At 50.4% G+C, this 20,229-nt stretch overlaps 1 protein-coding gene across 1 annotated transcript; it reads right to left on the bottom strand.

The window, feature by feature from the left end:
* Nucleotides 1–200: 200 nt before the first annotated feature.
* On the bottom strand, nt 201–20,098 carry AFMID (arylformamidase). The gene is given in 13 exon segments (XM_023589385.3): nt 201–602; nt 926–995; nt 2,852–2,956; nt 3,372–3,513; nt 3,604–3,682; nt 3,861–3,958; nt 4,161–4,233; nt 4,323–4,408; nt 5,614–5,662; nt 5,744–5,758; nt 5,761–5,847; nt 18,633–18,723; nt 19,987–20,098. Coding segments are annotated over 13 exon segments (1,188 nt in total). The 5' UTR covers nt 20,047–20,098; the 3' UTR covers nt 201–369.
* Nucleotides 20,099–20,229: the final 131 nt, after the last annotated feature.

The following is a 20,229-nucleotide window of genomic DNA, read 5'->3' as shown; positions in this document are numbered from 1 at the left end:
ACCCAAACTCCTAGTGGACAGAGCACTGGAAGGCAGGATGGATGGACAAAATCCCCCAGGAAGTCTTAATGCAAACTTGCCAGCAGACTTTTTCTGTAAAGGGTCAGAATATTTTACCTATTTTAGGCTTTGGAGGCCATCAGAGTCTTGCAACCACACAACTCTGCCACTGTATTGGGAAAGCAGCCCCAGACAATGTGTAGTGTGTGAGCTTTATTTATGGGTCCTGAAGTATCAATTCCAGGTCAGTTTTACACGTCATGAAATATTATTCTTTTCTGGAGTTTTTCCTACCATTTAAAACAGAAAAACCATCCTCAGCCTTGGGTCACTCAAGGCTGGGCAGTAGGCTGCAGGCAAACCTGCCTGTCACGGCTCCGGGTAGCCCCGAGTGCTGGAGCCTGTGGCACCTGGGGGGGACACGGGGATCCTCATCAGAGACCAGAGCCGCAGGAAGACGCTTCCCTGCAGGGTGGGTGGCCGAACGACACGACGGCTCTGTGGGGCGCGGGGGGCACGGTCAGTCTTCTTTGGAGCCGTCACAGGTCTGGGCTGGGGTTCCAGTGCCGGCAAAACTCCGGGAAGATCGTGTTCAAAATCACCTGGAGCAAGAAGAAAACAGAAGCCCCGAGACTGGAGAAGGCTCTTGTAAGGCTCGCTCAGTGCGGGCAGGTTTTGATTACAGACATGGGCCGGCCTGTCTTAGGTTCTTTCAAGAGATGAAGTCCCCTATGGGAGTTTGGTTTTCCCCCAAATACACATACAAAGCTCTCGGAACAGATGGTGGTGAGGGTAGCACTTGAGAATGTGATGAATCCCACTGTCCGCGTGCTGGGGCCTGGCTGGCACGGGAAGGTTGATGCTGCACGCGTGTTCCCACAACAAAACACAAACACACAACTTAAGAGATTAACAAGTGCAGTACCTGATACTGGACTTGATCTAAGAATGGAGGAGAAAAGGCTCAAAAGGACATTGCTGGACATATGAACAAGCTGGAATACAGATTGCAAGGTTTCTATCAGGGTTAGAGTTCTTGAACTTGATAACCGCATTAAGGTGGTTACCTAAGTGAATATCCTTGTTCTGAGGAAACGCATAAGCAAATATTATGTGTTCAAGGAGCACTGTGTATATATACAACCTACTCTCAAATGTTTAGAAACTACAGAGACAGATGGATTGAGATAGAATGGCATGGCAAATGGGGCAAAACATTAAAATTGGTATCTGGGAGAAGGGGTGTGCTGGAATTCTCCATATGGGTTTTGTATTATTTTTGCAACTATCAAATGATTTCAAAATGATTTCAAAATTAAAAGTTTAAAGGGAAAAAAAAAGTAATACATGCTTGTGGTGGAAAAAGATTTTAAAATGTACAGGATGCAGCTCAGTGGTTGACTGCCTGCTTCCCATGTATGAGGTACGAGGTTCAAACTCTGGTACCTCCTAAGAAAATACAAATGAAAAATAAATGAAAGTAAATTACATTACTTTGAAAAAAAGTAAATGGCTGAAAATGCCCTGGTAGTTTTCTCATATGCATGCACACGCACTGTGGCTCTAGCTGTCCATGTATGACAAAACTGGGACTATACTGGGTCAATTATTTCTTGCGTTTTTGCATCTGTCACATGTGAATCAATTTCATGTATTTTGCACAAATTTGATTTTGTTGCCTAATTGTACCATAATATAACCACATTGGAATTTTGGTTGTTTCTATGCACAACCTATGAATAAACTTGCAAAGACCATCTTTGTGTGTTTCTTTGATGATCGATAAGATGAATTCCAAGTAGCAGAATTATTGTGTCAATGTGTTTGGGTCCATATTGCCAGACTGTGCTTCCACCAGCAGAGCTGGAGCTGTACTTCTTAGAACATTTCCAACTTGACAGGTGAAAAAAGAATCTCCTGCTAAGTTACATTTCTATAACCATTAATGCAGTTTAATCTTCCCCATGTTTATTGGCTACTTCTATTTCTTTAAAAATTTTCTTATTCTTTGTCCTTTTTTTCCTACTTACTTCTATTTTTAGGGAGAAATAAGAACTGTTCTTATTGATTTGAGAGGGCTTTTCAAATATTAAAGATATTAACTATGTGAATTAAAACTGGGGAAAAAGCCCTACCGAGATGGCAGCTGGTCTTCAAAGAAAAGCTAATAGATAAATAGATGAATTGCTAGATAGGTCGATACATAGACTGATACAGCAAAAGTGGCAAAATGTTAAAATTGGTGGATTTGGGTATGGGGCTAGTCTATGTATGAGATTTTTATTATTTTAGCAACTGTCCCGTAAATATGAAATTATTTCAAAATAAAGTTTAAGGAAAACAAAACAAGAGCTAATTGAGTATCCATTTTCCCAAAACAAAACCAACGGAACAACAACAACAAAATAGAATATTATCTCTATTATCTATCAGATCTGTGGCAAATCTTTTCCAACTCAACCTTTGATTTTTAATTTTTATGGTGTTTGCTGTATTTTTAATAAACTCTTATGTACTAAATCTACCCATCCTTTCTTTCATGGCATTTGCTTTTACGCATAGAAGCAGGCCAATACTCTCTCCCACCTGCCTCTCCTCCCCCACATCGTGGCCACCTGTGGACCCCACCTGGGCCAGGCGTGCACTTCACAGGCAGAGCCCCTGGGGTGTGGCTTGGGAAGAGAGCCCTCTTCTCAGAGGGAGTTAAGAATAGGAAGCCGGGGAGAACCCGGCGGGTCTGACAACCTTCTGGGTGCCCACCCACCTCTCCTCCCGTTTAAGGGGCTGCAATAGGACCTGGGTGTCCCCGGTGAAGGTGACTGCCAAGGAGCCGGAAGGGATGCAGCCCCACCTGGGTGAGCACAAAATCCATCTGGGTTAGATGCTCCACGATTTCAAAGTGATCCACGTCGCAGATTTCTTCAAACGAGGCGTCCCACCCTCCGAGGCACAAGACCTGGGCGGGAGGGACGAGAAAAGGGCAGCAGGGGGGCGGCTGGACTCCCTCGTCCTGGCACCGCACCTGCCTCCCGTCCACTGCCCACCAGCTAGTTACTGGAGAAATGACGGAGGGTGTGGGTGAAATAAAGAGCAAGGCGGGAAGCGGCTGTGGCTCAAGCGGTTGGGCGCCCGTCTAGCATATGGGAGGACCCGGGTTCGATTCCCGGAGCCTCCTGGTGAAGGCAAGCTGGCCTGTGCCGCCGCGGAGAGCTGATGGCCCATGCGACCGAGAGCTGAGAGCAGATAGCAAGCACAAACAACAAGCGGGGAATAAATAAAGCAAAATAAATAAATCTTTAAAAAAAAAAAAGAGGAAGGTGCATAGACCCACGACCCCTCCACCTCGCTCCAAAAGCGGCTGCTGGGGGTACCTGGAAAAACTCCCTGGACTGCCGGTAGAATTCGGGGGAGTCGTGCTGCCCCACAATCACCAGCACGTGGGGGCCAGGGGCCGGGGGCCGCTCCCGGGCGCTCGCCAGCCGCAGCTGCGGGCTGTTCCTCTGGGCATCCTCCCTGGTGCCGGGGGCGGGTGCAGGTAAGCAGAGGGACCCCTCCGCTTCACCCCTGGCCCAACTCACGGGGAGCGGGGAGCAAGCGACTCACAGGGTCAGGAGCAGGGCGGCGTTCTGGGAGGTGTGGAGAACGGGCTCCAGGTCGTAGATCCCACTCACGAGGAAAAAGCCTGTGCAGTTGAGGGAAAGTACGGGGCCGAGCTAACGGCCGGGCCAGCACTCCAGGAGTCCCGGGGGGGGGAGACAGGGCACCTGCCCACCAGGGGCCAGACGGACAAGGCCCGGGGAAGGGGCCAGCGCTGGGTCGGAACCCCTGGTGTGTCAGGCCGGGCCACGGGCCCCAGAAACCTTTCAGGTTGGGCGTGGCTCCGTGCTTGGTCCAGTCGGCCAGGAGCATCATGGAGGCCAGGTGAGCGCCTGCCGAGTGTCCGCACAGGTAAATCCCCCTGGGAGGGTGGCAGAAGGGGCTGAGGCCTCGGGGCACTTTGCCTTGAAGCCAAATTTGCATTCGGTTTCCCCAAGCCTTGGGCCGGTATCGAGGAGGTTCAACTGGCCAGGGGGCCAGCGTGGCCACTTCCAAAGGGCTGAATGCACCACCCCCCCACCCAGCACTGGTCCAACAGGAAGAAACTCTGCAGGGACACCCACTTGTTGCACGGGTACCGCTGCTGCACGAACACGACGCTCCGTGTCACCTGGTCCACCATCAGGTCCAGGGTGCCTGCCCAGGGAGAAGCGCTGGGTCAGGGTCCGCCAGGGGTGCCCTCCCTCCGAAGCCCGCCGTCCCCAACCTGTAGCGGCCACCCCTACCTTTGGGTGCGATGTCGTAAGCCACCACCACCACGGCCACGCCCCGAGCGGTCAGCGGGTGGACCATAAAGGCCGACGTGTCTTTACTGGGGAAAGAGACAGGGCTTGATTCGGCCACTTCCGCCGGGTCCTGTCCACCCAGAGTATCGGCCCTGTCCGTCCCTGAGGGGCACGGGGGCCGGGGCAGGTGCTGGAGAGAAACGGTCTGATTTCAACCCTGGCCACACTCCATGCCTGCCAGGCGATCTTTACCTCCCCCTCCCTTCCCCCAGCCCTGCTGTTTTTCTGTGTTCATTCACTGTGTGATCTTCAGTATCCTTCCCTTTCGGTCTTCTCATTTTCTCCCTAGGATTCACTGGGATTCGATCCTGGGGGCCTCTGATGTGGAGAGAGGTTCCCTGTCAATTGTGCCACCTCAGTTCCTGGTCTCTGCAGCGCTTCATCTTGACCCTCCCCTTCGTCTCTCTTTTGTTGCGTCATCATCTTGCTGCGTGGCTCACTTGCACAGGCACTGGCTTGCCACGTGGGCACACTTTCTGTTCTTTTTCCCCAGGAGGCCCCAGGGACTGAACCCAGGTCCTCCCATATGGTGGGCGGAGGCCCTATCACTTGAGCCGCATCCGCTTCCCTTATGGGGCTACTTTTGAGGAGTAACAGGAGATCTTTCGCGTGGCAGAGGGCAAGGGTGCAAGAAGAAAAGCTCTTGAGAGGACTTGCTTGGGCATCGGCAGGTCCCACGATGGGTACCTCCCTGGGAAGGTCTAGAGAAGGGCAATGTCCCCAAACACCCCAATGCCCCTCTGCTCAGGGCGACCGGGCCATCGCGGTGTGCGGGGCCTCTCCCTTTCCAGCACTGAAAGTCCCACATCCCGGGAAGCCCCTCGTCCTGGGAAAACCGGGACAGTTGGTCATTGTGCCTCGGAGGTGCAGGGGGCCTGAACACGCTTCTCACAGGTGTAGGGGTCGAAGTGTCCCCCAAAAAAGACATGCCCAAGTTCTAACCTCTGGGACCTTATTTGGAAATAAGGTCTTTGCATATGGAAAGGGTTAAAGATCTCATGATGAGATCGTCCAGGACTTCGGGCGGGTTCTAAACCTAAAACAAGTGTCCCTTATAAGAAGATTCTAGAGGCAGACACACAGGGGACAAGGGCAGGGGGAAGACGGGGCAGAGAGCGGAGGGTGCAGCCGCCAGCTAATGGCACGGGGGGCCACCAGGAGTCTGACACCTGAGTTCAGATTCAGGCCTCCCGAGGTGTGTTGTGTCCAGCCGCCCCGTGCCCCGGCTCACCTTCCACTCTGCCAGAACCCTCCGTGGAAAAACATGAAGAAGGGCAGGGCTGGAAAAGAAAGCGGGGACCTGTGGACCAGGCCGGCCGGGGCTGAGCCCTGAGGCCTCCCGCCCACCCCCCAGCACTCACCTTCAGACGCTTCTTTGGAAGGTAGATGTCCAGCTTCTCCCCGGGGCCCTGTCCATAGGCCACGTGCAGCAGGTGGCTCCCCGTGGTGCGCGCCCTCCTGGTGGCTGGCTCGGGAAACAGAGGCGGCGCCGTCAGCACCAGCTCGGGGGGCTTCTAGTCCACCCCTGGGGGGAACCGTCCTGACACCGCCCCCTGGGTGAAAAGGCCGCCTCAGCTGTGAGCCCCGCCTGAGTCCTAACACCTGTTTGGAAGCGGCCCGCAGGCCCGTGGCTGGATGAAAACGAGCCGGTCATCCGAGTGGGCCAGTCCTAGGCGACGCTCAGGCAGGCTCCTTTCTGCCTTGTTTCTGTTCAGCCTTATTCTTTTACAAATAAGCCAGAGAAAAAAGGAGACACTGTTTGAAAGAATTAGAATAAGCATACTCATAGAGCCAGAATCTAGAAAAACAGGTTGGGAATGGGACAACGGAAATGTTTTGGGCACGGGTGGTGGTGATGGTAACAGGACATCATGAATGCAATTAATGACCCTGAGATATACAGCTGAGTGTGGGTAAAAGGGGAAACGTTAGGTTTGTGTATATGGTAACAGAATAAAACGTTTTTAAAAAATCCTTAGAACTACACGATGCAGTGAAGCCCAAGGTAAACCATGGACTAGGTTATTATTAGTACAGTTATAAAAATGTGCTAACACTGACTGCAACAAACGTTCCACAAATATGCAAGGTGTTTACTGGGGTGGTAAATGGGAATCCTGTATTTCATGCATGATCGTGCTGTAAACCCACAATTTCTCTAATGAAAAAAGAATACGCCAATACACAGAACTCCAACAGTCCCCCTCACTTAGAGACCCAGGTTTACCAACGCTCAGCATCCTGCCATAGCTGTTACCACTCTTTCTTTCTATTTCTAAGCCTTTGAGAGTAGGTTGTATACATCACTTTCCTTGAACCACTTAGCACTTCCACGTACATTTCCTAAGAACAAAAGCACTTGCTCATGTAACCACCTTAAGTACAGTTATCAAGTTCGAGTCCTTTAACATGGATAGAAAGCTTTCAGTCTGTATTGCAGTTTTTTTTTTTCCACTTGTCCCAGTAATGTCCTTTTGGGCCTTTTCTCCTCCATTATTAGTTTCAGACCAGGGTCGTTGGGACCACTTTATTCCAGGCTTATTATGGGCCCTACCTTTGCTACATGCTATAGGAAGAAAAAACTTTCCCAAGTTTTTGGAAAAAAATAACCTGGAGAAACACAATATAAGCTCACTTGGAATAGAGAAAATGAATTAAGAATATGAATATATAACTGAATGCCTTGACGGGGAGGGAGATGAATGAGCACTGGTCCTTGGGAATTTGCTCTGATTTGGGAAGGCAGAATGGAAGGGTAGGTAGAAGAGCATTTGAAGGAAATAAACCGCCGCAGGCAAAGGTGGGAGAGGACTCCACCCTGGGCACCGGGTGCTGGACAGAGTGCAAATTAGAAGGACTCTGCTAGAGGGCAACTTGGAATTATGCATGAAAGCCTGAAAATGTCCATGTTCCTTGGAGCATAAGTCCATATTTATGAATTTATCATAAGAAATAACAGAAATATTCCAGAGACTTCTTTCAAAGGGTATGCACAGCAAATATTGGCACAGTCCAAGGTGTCCACAGCAGAAGACTGGCGGAATACATATGGTGCGCCCCCTCTTCCGCCTTTATTTTTCAGCACGGCATCCCTGATATGTTTTTCACTTGTTTACTGTCACCCTTGCTAGAATGTCAGCTCTGTGAAATCACGTGCTTTGTTGTGCTCCAAGGAGGGCCTGATACATAGTGAGCACTTAAAACTGTGTAATGGAAACAATACTCAGGAAGTGGATGTGGCTCAAGCAGTTGGGCGCCTGCCTACCATATGGGAGGCCCTGGATTTGGTTCCCAGTACCTCCTAAAGAAGATGAGAGGCAAGCAGATGTGGCTCAAGCAATAGGGGTTCCGCTACCATATGGGAGGGACCCGGGTTGATCCCTGGGGCCTCCTGATACAAAAGAGAATGTGTAACCTGCAATGGTGAGCCAAGCGCCCGCGCAGCCAGCCAAGTGCCTGTATGAGTGCCCATGTGGTGAGTCCAGTGTCCATGCGGCAAGCTGAGTGCCCACATGAGGGCCTGTGTGACGAGCCGAGTGCCCACACAAATGAGTCACGAGGCAAGATGATGATTCAACAGAAGAGAGACAAGAGGAGAGTCAAGGCGAAGCACAGCAGAGACCAGAACTGAGGTGGTGCAATTGACAGGGAACCTCTCTCCATATCAGAGGTGCCCAGGATCGAATCCTGGTGAATCCTAGAGGAGAAAGTCAAGAAGACAAAAAGAGACATAGATACAGAAGATCACACAGTGAAATGGACACAGACAGCAAAAAAGTAACAGAAGGGTGGGGAGAAGGGGGAGGGGAAAATAAAGAAGATGAGCAAGACAGCCAGCTGATGCGACAGGTAGGTGCAGGAGGTGATGCAACAAGAAAATGGGAGACACAACAAGCGAGCTGCCAGAAGTGGCTCAAGCGATTGCGCGCTGCCCTCCTACATGGGACACATTTTGTAGGATGTGATTTTTAGCCACTTAACAGAATCAATGAACTGATTATGTAAGTCTTCATTTATTAGGACCACCAAATTCTGTTAGACTTAAATGTAAACCTGCTTATTTGGTGGACTTAAGTGAATCAAATGTATTATATCTGTGATTATGCATTTTGTAAACTGTGTTGAAATGTGTGACAGTTAGAAGTTGGGTAGATCCCAGAAGATCATGTCCTTAGAGCAAATCCATCTCTGTACCTGTAACCCACTGAAGATGGGGTCTTAGGATTAGGTCCAGTTAAGGGACCTTTGGATTAGATCACTTTTGATTAGATGGCTTCAGTTAAGGACCTTTGATTAGATTGCAGGACCCAGGGTGAGTCTTGATCCCCTTACTGGAGTCCTTTATAATGGAGGACTAAAAGCTAACAGACACAGAAAAAGTGGCAAAGACAGAAACACCAAGAAAGAGAAGTCCTGGAGGCTGGAATCAGCGGAGCAGAGGCACAGAAAGAGGCCCTGAGAGGCTGAACGAGAGCAGGCCTGGAGGAGAGGGGAGAGGCGGGCCCTGTGGCTGATGGCCCACAGCTAAGCTTGGGGGAAAGTGAGCCTGGGGGGGAGGAGGCACCAGCAGGCCCTGCGCTGTGCCTGACGGCCCACGGCCACACCTGGGGAGACAGCAGCTCTTGACAGTGCCTCGATCTGGACACTTTCACAGCCTCGGAACTTAAGCTTTTACCCCAATGTGATGGTTAGGGCTATTGTGTCACCTCGGCCAGGTAATTGTGCCCAGTTGTTTGGTCCAGCCAGCACTGGGCTAACAGTAATACAAGGGCATTTATGGACTTTAGTCACTATTGACTTCACTGCAGTGGTAAATCAGAGACAGCTGGTTATAATTACGTCAATCAGGGAGCTTGCCATCAGCAACGAGGGACGCTTAACCCAATCCGTTGAATGCCTTAAACGGGAAAGTGATTCCAGCATTGAATGAGAATTTCCCAGCTCGTCTTTGGACAGCCAAAGTCTCCCAGAACTCGTCAAGAACCTTCACTGGACTTTCACCGGAGCCCCTGGCTGCAGCCTGCCTGCGACACCTGGACTTGTGCATCCCCTCGGCTGGTGAGAGACTCTTACAGAATCACATACTATTGACAGATGTCTCTTGCTGATTCTCTTTCCCTAGAGAACCCTGACTAGTACACCCAATAAACCCCATCGTAAAAGTCAGCTCATTTTTGGTATATTGCTCCCAGCAGCGTTCAACAAACTAAACAAAAAAAACTTAGGGAAATTCAATCTGTGAAAATTATGAGCTAAATGAGCATTAACAAAAAATGACTGCCGTTCATTTTTCTTTTGAAAAAATAATATTTATATGATTTAAAAATACACAAAAAGGTTTTTGGCAAAATGCTCCCACCTCCTCCCCAGTCCACCCAGTTCCGCAACGCCCCCCCGCCCCCCGCCCGTGGGGAAACCAGTTACTAATTTCTCACCGATGCTTACAAAGACTCCCTTTGTACATCCCTGAATCTAAATGGCAGGAAATAAAGCACATTTCTGCTCTGCTTGTTTTACTTTCTAGACTTTCCTTATCAGTACATGGAGACCTTCCTTTTTTAAAAATAAGATTTTAGTTATTTCTTTCTCCCCATCCCCTTGTTGTTTTTCACTTGCTGAGTCTATTCATCTTCCTTGTTTCTTTAGGAGGTACCGGGAGCTGAACCCAGGACCCCGGGATCGAATCCCAGTGAATCCTAGAGGAGAGAAAATGAGAAGAGAAGACAATACAAACAGCAAAAACAGCAGGGCAAGAGGAGGGGAAGGGGGAAAAATAAATAAAAATCTTAAAAAAAAAAAACCAAACAGGGCCCACATAATAAATGCAGAGTACTTTCTCCTGGGAGAAAAGGAAGAGGAGGACGCACACCAAAATGGGAACAATGTGTGGTGGAAGTTTTGATGACCTCACCTTCATCGATCATTTTCAGCAAGCATATGCTTCTTGGAAATTAGAAAATAAATGTCGCCTGAAAACAGCCAACCACAGGTGGTGCCCGGCAGGGTCACTCAAGGTGTGCTGTGTGCACGGAGAGAGCCACACGCAGAGCCGCTGGGCCATGAGAAGGAATGTGCCAAAGGTAAGAGGAAGCATTTAGAATCTGTGCAGTTTGACAGAATGACTATTGAGTTCAACCATTTAAAAATGGGGGCTTTCAAACAAAAACCTTTACACACAGCAGCATTACTCACAATAGCCCAAAGGTGGAAACAGCCCAAATGACAGGGCCACTTGCCTGATAGTCTACAGCTGACCTTGTGGAAAAAACAGAGGAGCTGAGCCCACAGGAGCCCAGGAAGCCTGAACCCTCACAGACGTCGGCAGCCACCTTGCTCCAACAGACGAAAATACTTTGCTGAGGGAAGTAACTTGTGCTTTATGGCCTGGTATCTGTAAGCTCCTACCCCAAATAAATACCCCTTATAATGCCCAGCAGACTTCTGGTATTTTGCCTCAGCATCCCTTTGGCTAATACAGAGTTTGGTACCAAGGAGAGGGGAAATGCTTCTGCAATTACTGAAATGATGGAATGGTTTGATAAACGGGTAAGGGGTATTTTTTGGAGGAATTGTGAAATGCCTGATGGAAAAAGCCTAGATCACTTTGTTGTTTTGTTTGTTTTTTTATTTTCCCCCCTCCCCGCCCTGCCAGTTGTCTGCTCTCTGTGTCCATTCGCTGTGTGTTCTTCTGTGTCCGCTTGCATTCTTGTCAGTGGCCCGGAAATCTGTGTCTTTTCGTTGTGTCATCTTGCTGCATCAGCTCTCCATGCATGTGGCGTCACTCCTGGGCAGGCTGCACTTTTTTCACATGGGGCAGCTCTCCTTACGGGGCGCACTCCTTGCACCCCTACACGGGGGACACCCCTGCGTGGCACGGCACTCCTTGATCACATCAGCACTGTGCGTGGGCCAGCTCACCACACAGGTCAGGAGGCCCTGGGTTTGAACCCTGGACCTCCCATGTGGTAGGACCTCCCACATGGTAGGTAGATGCTCTATCAGTTGAGCCAAATCTGCTTCCCTAGATCACTTTGAAGAAATTGTTGATAGTAATATGGATGCTAAAGAGACTTTTTATGATGATTTAGAAGTAAATGATGAAACTATTATTGGAAGCTGGAGGAAAGGTGATCCATGTTTTAAAGTTGCAGAGAACTTAGCAAGATTCACTCCTGGTATTTTACAGAAAGCAGAATTTGAAAATGGTGAGCCCAGGCATTTAGCTGAAGAAATTTCCAAAGTAAATCTGGAGAATGCAGCTTGGCTTCTGCGTGCAGCTTATAGCCAGATGCTAGATGAGCAAGATAAGGTGAGGACTGAACTGTTGGGCACAGAGAAACCAGAAACCGATTCTGGAAATTCCAAGCCTCTGGAAAATCAAGCTCTCAGAAGAAAGTGCCCTATTGGAGGACTTAACTAAACTTGGCACTTGTAAATCAGGATTGAAGATGCAGTTATGTTGGAAAGACTTGTGGAAAGTCTTACAGTCTGATGGCTTGGACCCCTGCTTCTAGGACACTAAACCAACAGACTTTTTGAGAGAGCTGTATGAACAAAACCAGTGTCGGTCTGGAATGAAAGGGACATGTAAGGAGAGATAGAAGGGGAAATGACTTCAAGAGGAAAACCATGGAAACTGAGATCTGGAATTAGGACATCACCTTGGGCCAAGAGAGGAACCCCACCCATGTGTACAGAGAGGGTGAATTTTCCCCAGTAGTTGAAGAGGGTGTATGTTTCTGACCAATGTTCTGGGAGAGTTTTGCTGCCCCAGGGTACAGAGACGGTGGAGCACATTCCCCAAGGATTAGGGTGGTTAAGGTTAGCACCCCACATTTCTGAGAGGTGTGGACCTGTCCCCCAAAGGTTAGGGAAGGCCAGGTGGTCAACTTGTTGCTCTGAGAGGGTTGAGCCTGTTTGCCAAAGGTTAGGGGAAATGTTGTCTTCACATCACTGTACTAGGGGAGTTAAGACTCTAACCCAAAAATTGGGTAAGGCATGGCAACCACCCCAACACTCTTGGAAGGAGAGGTCTGGAGCTTGGTCGACACCCAGATGCTTGATGAGGGTGGAACCAAGAAAATGGCCATTGGGCAAGCCTGTGGAAAGGGTGGGTTCCCATAAGGCCCCAAGGAGAAGAAACCATCTTCTTAAGAATGACTCCCAGATTTGGAAATCAAACAGAGGATTCCCTGCAGGTCTACTAAACTGTAGACAAACTGTGACTCATGTTTCCCTCCCAGTTTCTCCTTATTGTAATGCAAATATTTATCCTTTGTCTGTCCATTTGTGTGTTGGAAGTAGATGAATTGATTTGTAAGTTTCAGAGGTCTACAGCAGACTGGGCTTTGTCCCAAGACAAACTTTATTTTTTTAAATGATTGTGATATGGTTTAGTACTTGCATTGTAACTGATTTAAGGTGTTTTTTAAAAAATATTGTATAATGTCTTTTTGGAATTCAGAGAGTGGAATATAGCAGTTTGATATTACTGATGAATTCCAGAAAGAAATATTGGATTATGTTTGTAAACTCATCTTTTCCTCTGAGCATATTAGATTATACTGGTTTCATAGTTTTATTTGATTAGGTAATTACATAAACCTCTTGTGCCAGTAGGGCGTTGAGTCCCCACCCTTTGGTGGATGGGGACTCACAAATAAAAGGCATGGCAAAGGACAGAGTTAGGGGTTCTTAATGTTGGAGTTTTGATATTGGAGTTTGATGCTGGTCTTGAGTTATAGGCCCGGGGAGAGAGACAGAGCCATTTACCTGATAGTCTACAGCCCACCTCATGGAGAAAACAGGTGCTGAGCCCAGAGGAACTCAGGAAGCCTGAACCCTCGCAGACGTCGGCAGCCATCTTGCTTCAACATGTGAAAATAGACTTTGGTGAGGGAAGTAACATATGCTTAATGATCTGGTAACTGTAAGCTCCTACCCCAGATAAATACCCCTTATAAAAAACAACCCATTTCTGGTATTTTGCATCAGCATCCCTTTGGCTGACTAATACAAAGACCTTTTTATTTATCCCCTCCCCCATTGTTTGCGCTTGCTGTTTGTATGTTGTTCTGTGTGTACTTTTCTTCTCTTTAGGTGGCACCAGGAACAGATGGGAGAGATGGCATGCAATCCCTTGCACCACTTCGGCTACCTGGTCTACTGTGTCTCTTATTGTCTCTCCTCAGTGTCTCTTCTTGTAGCATCATCTTGCTATGCCAGCTCTCCGCGTGGGCAGGCACTCTTGCAGGGGCCAGCATTCCGCGTGGGCCAGTACTCCATGTGGGCCAGCTCTTGACTCGGGACAGCTTGCCTTTCACCAGGAGGCACTGGGAATTGAGCCCTGTACCACCTATATGGTAGACAGGAGCCCAATCACTTGAGCCACACCCGTTTCCCGGGAACAGTTCTTAAAAACTCTGCTCTGTCCACGCTCACCCAGCAGGGCGAGTCCAGCTCGGCTGGAGGGAGGCCAGGCCGTGGCCGGCTACTCATTAGAAGACAAGTCCTCACTGCAAGTCAGTCCTTTCATAATTGGGACCCATTTTAAGTCAACAGAAGTAAGACAACTGTTACCTGATCTGGGATCCACGTTGTTAGGGTGAAAACAAATCAAAAGCAAGAAAAAGATTTAAGTCTTCCTGATATAAAAATGGGGAAGAGAATTTGCATCACCACTACCCTCTCTGCTCAGTGCACTTCTTTTACAAAACCTGTAATTATAAATTCTTTCTCTGTCCCTTTAAGAAGTATGCACATTTTTTGGAAATGTAATCAAGGAAGAAGATAGCACCCCCAAACCCCACCATTTCCATGATAGGAGCCTAGCTTTGGTGGATACCTGCCTCCAAGTTGGAAAACTACCTCCTGTTTTAATTTTTTAGGAGGTACCAGGGATTGAGCCCAGAACCTCATACATGGGAAGCAGGTGCTCAACCACTGAGCTATATCCACTCCCCAATGAGAGTTGGTTTTTTCATTTGTTTGTTTTCAGGAGGTACTGGAGACTGAAGCTGGGACTTCATACATGGTAAGCAGGTGCTCAACCACTTGAGCTACATCTACTCCTTTCCTGCTTTATTATAAATAAAATTACTCTTCTTTTGGTAAAGATCATTAGCTAACACGGATGGCCACCCCAGCTGCCCAGTGGATCGGTGCTGCCGAGGCCTCTTGCTTGAAGACTAGTTGCTGTTCACTTTCAGAACATACACGTCAGTGCATGCCATGGGGCAGGCCTGCCTGTCCACGTAAAAGGGTGGGATTCCTCTCTGGCTTTGCAACCTCTTTAGCAATGGTCTCCGAGGCACACTGCCGTCTGGACGAATGCTCATTCAATAATGGAACTGTTTGGCCTATCTTCTGTCTTTGGGGAGAGGTTTTCTGGGTTAGTAGTTGTATTAGTCAGCCAAAGGGGTGCTGATGCAAAATACCTGAAGCCTGTTGGCTTTTATAAAGGGCATTTATTTGGGGTAGGAGCTTACAGATGCCAGGCCATAGAGCATACGTTACTTCCCTCACCAAAGTCTATTTTCACGTGTTGGACCAAGATGGCTGCCGATGTCTGCCAGGGTTCAGGCTTCCTGGGTTCCTCTCTTCCCGGGCTTGCTTCTTTCTGGGCTCAGGGTTCCTCGCTTTCTGGGGCTTACTTCTCTTTCCTCTGTGTACTTACTTCTCGGGGCTCCAGCTTAGGACTCCAGCATCAAATTCCAACATCAAAATCTCTCACTGTGTCCTTTGCCATGCCTTTTATCTGTGAGTCCCCACGCACCCACTGGTGGGTGACTCAAAACCCTACTGATGTGGCCAAGCAAAGCCTAATCGTAATTTAATCACGCCCAGGTACAGATTTATTGACAAACATAATCCAATATTTTTATTTTAGAATTCATAACTATATCAAACCGCTACAGCAGGTGTGGCAGATTGAATCACACGACCCCAGGTTGGACGAATTCTCAGTCTGGGTCTGTGGACCCCTTGTACTAGGTCTCTTGGAGCTGTCGCTTTAGTTAAAGGGCGGCCCCACTAAATGAGGCTAGGCTTTAGTTCGGACCACTGGGGTCCTTTATAAGTGAGTAAAGGCCGACAGGGTGAAGCCAGGAGCGGCTGCCATGTGCGTCTCCGTGACAAAAAGCTAAGGAGCAAGGACTGCCAGCAGCCAGACCCAGAGTCTTTGGGATGAAAACATCGTCTTGCCGATACCTCAATTTTGGACTTCTCCTGGCCTCCAAACCATAAGCTGATAAAGTCCCATTGTTTAAGCCAATCCACTGTATGGTACTTGTTTTAGCAGTTGGGAAACTAAGACAGCTGGAGACTTTATTTTTAATTATTTCCCCAGCAACGTCTGCTTTCCATCCCTCCTCAGTCTCCTGTGAATTGGATCCCAACGGGGCAAGCTCTGTGGACCACACACAGCACCCATGGGGCCTGGGGGCCTCCACCGGGCCAGGCTACTCGTGGACTATCTTCTGGACCTTCCCGACCTGTCATCGCTCCCTTTTCCACCTGCTCCACTCCCACCGGGGAGCTCAGCTCCAGGAAGCAGTTCTGACACTCACGAGGGGCTGGGAGAGGTTAGGTAAACCTCACCGGGCAGGGCTGGGGTGAGGGTGAGGCAACCAAGGCACTCCCTTGTGGTGCAAAATTTCAGGGGGTGCCAAGAACCTCGGAGGCCAAGGTAAGTAATATTTTAATGCATGATTTAAAAAAAAAATCTAGGGAAGCAGACTTGGCCCAGTGGTTAGGGCGTCCGTCTACCACATGGGAGGTCCGTGGTTCAAACCCCGGGCCTCCTTGACCTATGTGGAGCTGGCCCATGCGCAGTGCTGATGCACGCAAGGAGTGCCCTGACACGCAGGGGTGTCCCCCACGTAGGGGAGCCCCACGCGCAAGGAGTGCGCCCCGTAAGGAGAGCCGCCCAGCGCAAAAGAAAGTGCAGCCTGCCCAAGAATGGTGCAGCACACACGGAGAGCCAACACAACAAGATGACACAGCAAAAAAGAAACACAGATTCCCGTGCCGCTGACAACAGAAGCGGACAAAGAAGAACACGCAGCGAACAGACACAAAGAACAGACAACCAGGGTGGGGGGGGGAGGGGCGAGAAATAAATAAATAAATCTTAAAAAAAAAAAATCTAAATTCCTGCCAAAAAAAACCCCAGCATGAACAAATAACCATATTTTTAAACCTATTAAAAATAAACAATAAAACAAAAATATAAAATAAGAACATTTCAAATAGAGAAAGGCTTCGACCCTGCTCGTGCACAACCCTGCCTCGTTCTCCTTGCCCTTATCCTGGCCCCGTCCTTGGGAAAAGGGAACAAAGATGAGAGCATGTGCCCTACACAGCACTCTGGCCGGCTTGTGGGGACAGAGCACGACAGCTGCCGCCCTCTTCCCAGCCCTGGATTTGCTTTCCACGTCTGACTCCCCTTTCTCAATGGGCTCAGCTTTTATCCTTCCAAAACACTCAAATAGACAAGCACGTTTTCTACCACTCACGTCGGCTTTACCACACACCCACATCTTTACTGAGCAGAGCCATATTTGGCACGGGGCTGGGCATGACGAGACACCCCAGCAAGGGAGGGGTGGTGGAACGTGCCTTCCTAAGGCTCCCGGGGCCCACCCGCCCTCCTGGGGCATCTCCGTTTAGAGACACAGCCACCACGCAAAGCCAGACAGACACCTGTGAAGGGAGGGGAGGCTGGCTGCTTCCCAGCCCACGCTCCCTCCTCAGTTACTGCTTTCCCAGGTCAACAGGGAGGGACTCCTTGGGTTTTAGAAAACCAATTTGGTAACAACGGAAATCGTCCTTCTACAACATGTAGATGATCCGCTAGTATCAGGTGAAGAAAGGCAGGTGGTGGCCCAAACCACAAAGAACCTATTGAACTTCTTGGGAGATCAAGGGTTAAGGGTATCAAAGAGTAAATTACAGTTTATAGAAAGGGATGTCAAGTACCTGGGCCATCTCATCAGTGAGGGAAGGAGGAAGATAAATCTAGAGAGAATTCAGGCCGTAATTGAATTACCTCTTCCCTGGACAAAAAGAGAACTAAGGAAACTCTTGGGATTGGTGGGGTATTATAGATTATGGATAGACTCTTATGCATCCCAATCTAAGGGATTATATAAAACCGTTGGGAAGCAGATTTGGCTCAACTGATGGAGCGTCTGCCTACCAGGTGGGAGGTCCAGGTTTCAAACCCAGGGTCTCCTGACCCATGTGGTGAGCTGGCCCACACGTGGTGGTGCCACGTGCAGGGAGTGCCGTGCCACACAGGGGTGTCCCCTGCATAGGGGAGCCCCACGCACAAGGGGTGCGCCCCGCATAAAAAAGGCACACCCTGCCCAGGGGTGGCGCCACACACACGGAGAGCTGACGCAGCGAGATGACACAACAAAAAGAGACCCAGATTCCCGGTGCCGCTGACAAGAATGCAAGCGGACACAGAAGAACACACAGCAAACGGACACGGAGAGCAGACAATGGAGGTGGGGGTGGGGCAAGAAAGAAAGAAAGAAAAAATATATCTAAAAAAAAAAAAAACTGTTGGAGGAAGAGCCTGACAAATTAAAATGGAAAAAATGGGAAATAGGGGTCTTAGAGGGGCTCAAATGGGCACTGGTGCAGGCCCCTGGTTCTGGCCCTCCCTTCCCTTCCCTTGAGAAACACGAGGGGGATAAGGAGGGCTGGGGGTACAGCGGGGTGATCAAGAAACCTTGGCAGCGCCTTATAAATAAACGGGCAACTACCAATTCTGGTTTTGAGACATTTTAAAGTCACAAATGTTTTAAGCGAAAAGTTGAAATCACAGTATAGCACTCTGGAGACGAGGGGCAGGGATGGAAATTAACCCTAAGACTTCATCAGCGTCAAGTTCCCAAGTCCCGATTTCTTTAAGGGAAATTAAAAAGGCTTTCTTTTTATAAATACCAAAGACACCCCTACACTCAGCAGCTGCGTGGGGCCTTCCTTTTTCCTCTTCGGCTCCCCTGTAAAACCACAGCAGGGGACATAAGGGCAGGGCGTGGCTGCCCTCCCCCAGGGCACCTCCTGCCTCCCTGGGTCCCTGGCTCTGGTCCCTGGACGCCTGGCCCCGAGCAGGGGCTTCCACAGTGCCCGGGGTTTGGGAGATGACCCGGGAGGCTGGGGCTGTGGTGCTCCCTCCCCCAGCATTCAGAACTGCTGATCCCAGGCCAAAGTCCACCCCAGGGGACAGTCACGTGGTACCCTCAGTGCCCATCTCTGTGTAGGTCCTCAGCGCTGCTTCCGCTCCCAGTCGGACGACCCATCTGCTGGGGCTGTACTGAGTCTCCAGTTCCTGGGGATGCAGACAGACGCGAGGTGCCGTCAGGGCTGTGTGCAACACGGAGCTGCCCTCCTACCCCCAGGGCTGGATGGTCCCCTCTCCCTTGAAAAGCCCCCTTCCCAAGTCCCGGGTTCTCCCCAACAGAGCTCAACTTCTACCCTGGCAACCCCCGCCCCACTCTCCCTCCGCTAATTAGGTGCTCGAGATCCAGCATCCCAGATGCTCTCAGGTCCAGCCGGGCTGCTCCAGGGTCCCGAGGGAAACCAGGGTTAGGCTCGGGGCTCCCGACCTGCCCTGCTGCACCCCCTCCCTTCCCGCTCTCCCGGTAGGTGCGCATTCCTAATTGATCGAAAACCAGAGCCCCGACTTTTTCAGTTCCCTCCCTAAACATTCCCACGGACAGGGCAGTGGCAACCCGCCGAGGGACACTAATGGGACCATGGAGCCAATATGAGTTATCTCACCATGACCTTCAAACTGCAAAGCTAGCATAAACCATCACAAACCAGCCCCTTTGTTGTCTAGCCCCAGAGCAAGTTATAAAAACTCTCTTAACAGAAACTGCGGCTCTTTCAGACACAGGCCACCTGCCTTAGCTCATCAAAGGCTTTGTTTACCTGGACTCTGACTCCCCGCATGATTTCTAAAGCGCCTCCTTCCTCTGCTTCCCTCCGAACCTAACAACCAGAGCCCCCCATGCCCTAAACCAGCAGACTTGGTGGGACGACGTGCAGCTCCCACAGCGACTAGCACGGGCGCAGGGTAGCCCCTGCAGGGGCGGCCGCCCGTGGAGCTGGTCTCAGGGAGAGGGACCGTTCAGAGGGCAGAATTGGGAGGAAGGGCACAAGAGGCAGCAGACAGCCCGGAGGGAGGCAGGAAGTGGGAGGGAGGAACCACAGGGCGCCTGGAAACGCCGAGGCCACCAGTCCAGGCTACGCGGCGGGGCTGGAGGCCGGGGTCTGAAGGCAGAAGCAACAAGGGACAAGACTTTGGAGAAAGGGGTCAAAGGCATCAGCGTCAAGGCTGGGCCGGGAAATCTGGGGACAGGATGGCCTCGCCCAGAGACCAGGGGCTCCGGAGTGGGAAGGGCCGAGCCCCCCTGCCCGAAAGGCAGGAAAACGACGGAGGAAGCCAGGATCTGGGATGACCACCGCGACGGACGTGCGCCGGGCGCCGCCCCGGGCGCTTGGCACGTGTCGCTCCCAACCCTCCCAGCAGCCGGCAAGTGACCGCGACCCTTCCTCGCCCCGAGCCGGCCTCCCGCCGCCCGCCTACCTCCGCGGACATCTTCTTCCAGGGGGCCTCGCCGCCCGGGGACCCCCCGCGCGCAGCCATCGCGCTCTCGGCGCCGAGGGGCGCTCCCCGCCCTTTTATAGTCTGACGAGCCCCGCCCACGGCTCGCCGTGCTCGAGCCAGCCCCGCCCGCGCGTCACCGCTCCGGGATCCGCCCCCAATTGGGGCGGGGCCTTGGGCAAATCGCCCGCCAATCCCTGACTCGAGCGCTGATTGGCCCTGGGG

Source organism: Dasypus novemcinctus, chromosome 21 (assembly GCF_030445035.2).
Source record: "Dasypus novemcinctus isolate mDasNov1 chromosome 21, mDasNov1.1.hap2, whole genome shotgun sequence".
Lineage (NCBI taxonomy): Eukaryota > Metazoa > Chordata > Mammalia > Cingulata > Dasypodidae > Dasypus > Dasypus novemcinctus.
The sequence above is the reverse complement of the archived record's forward strand: the minus strand, read 5'-3'. Positions and strand labels throughout refer to the sequence as shown.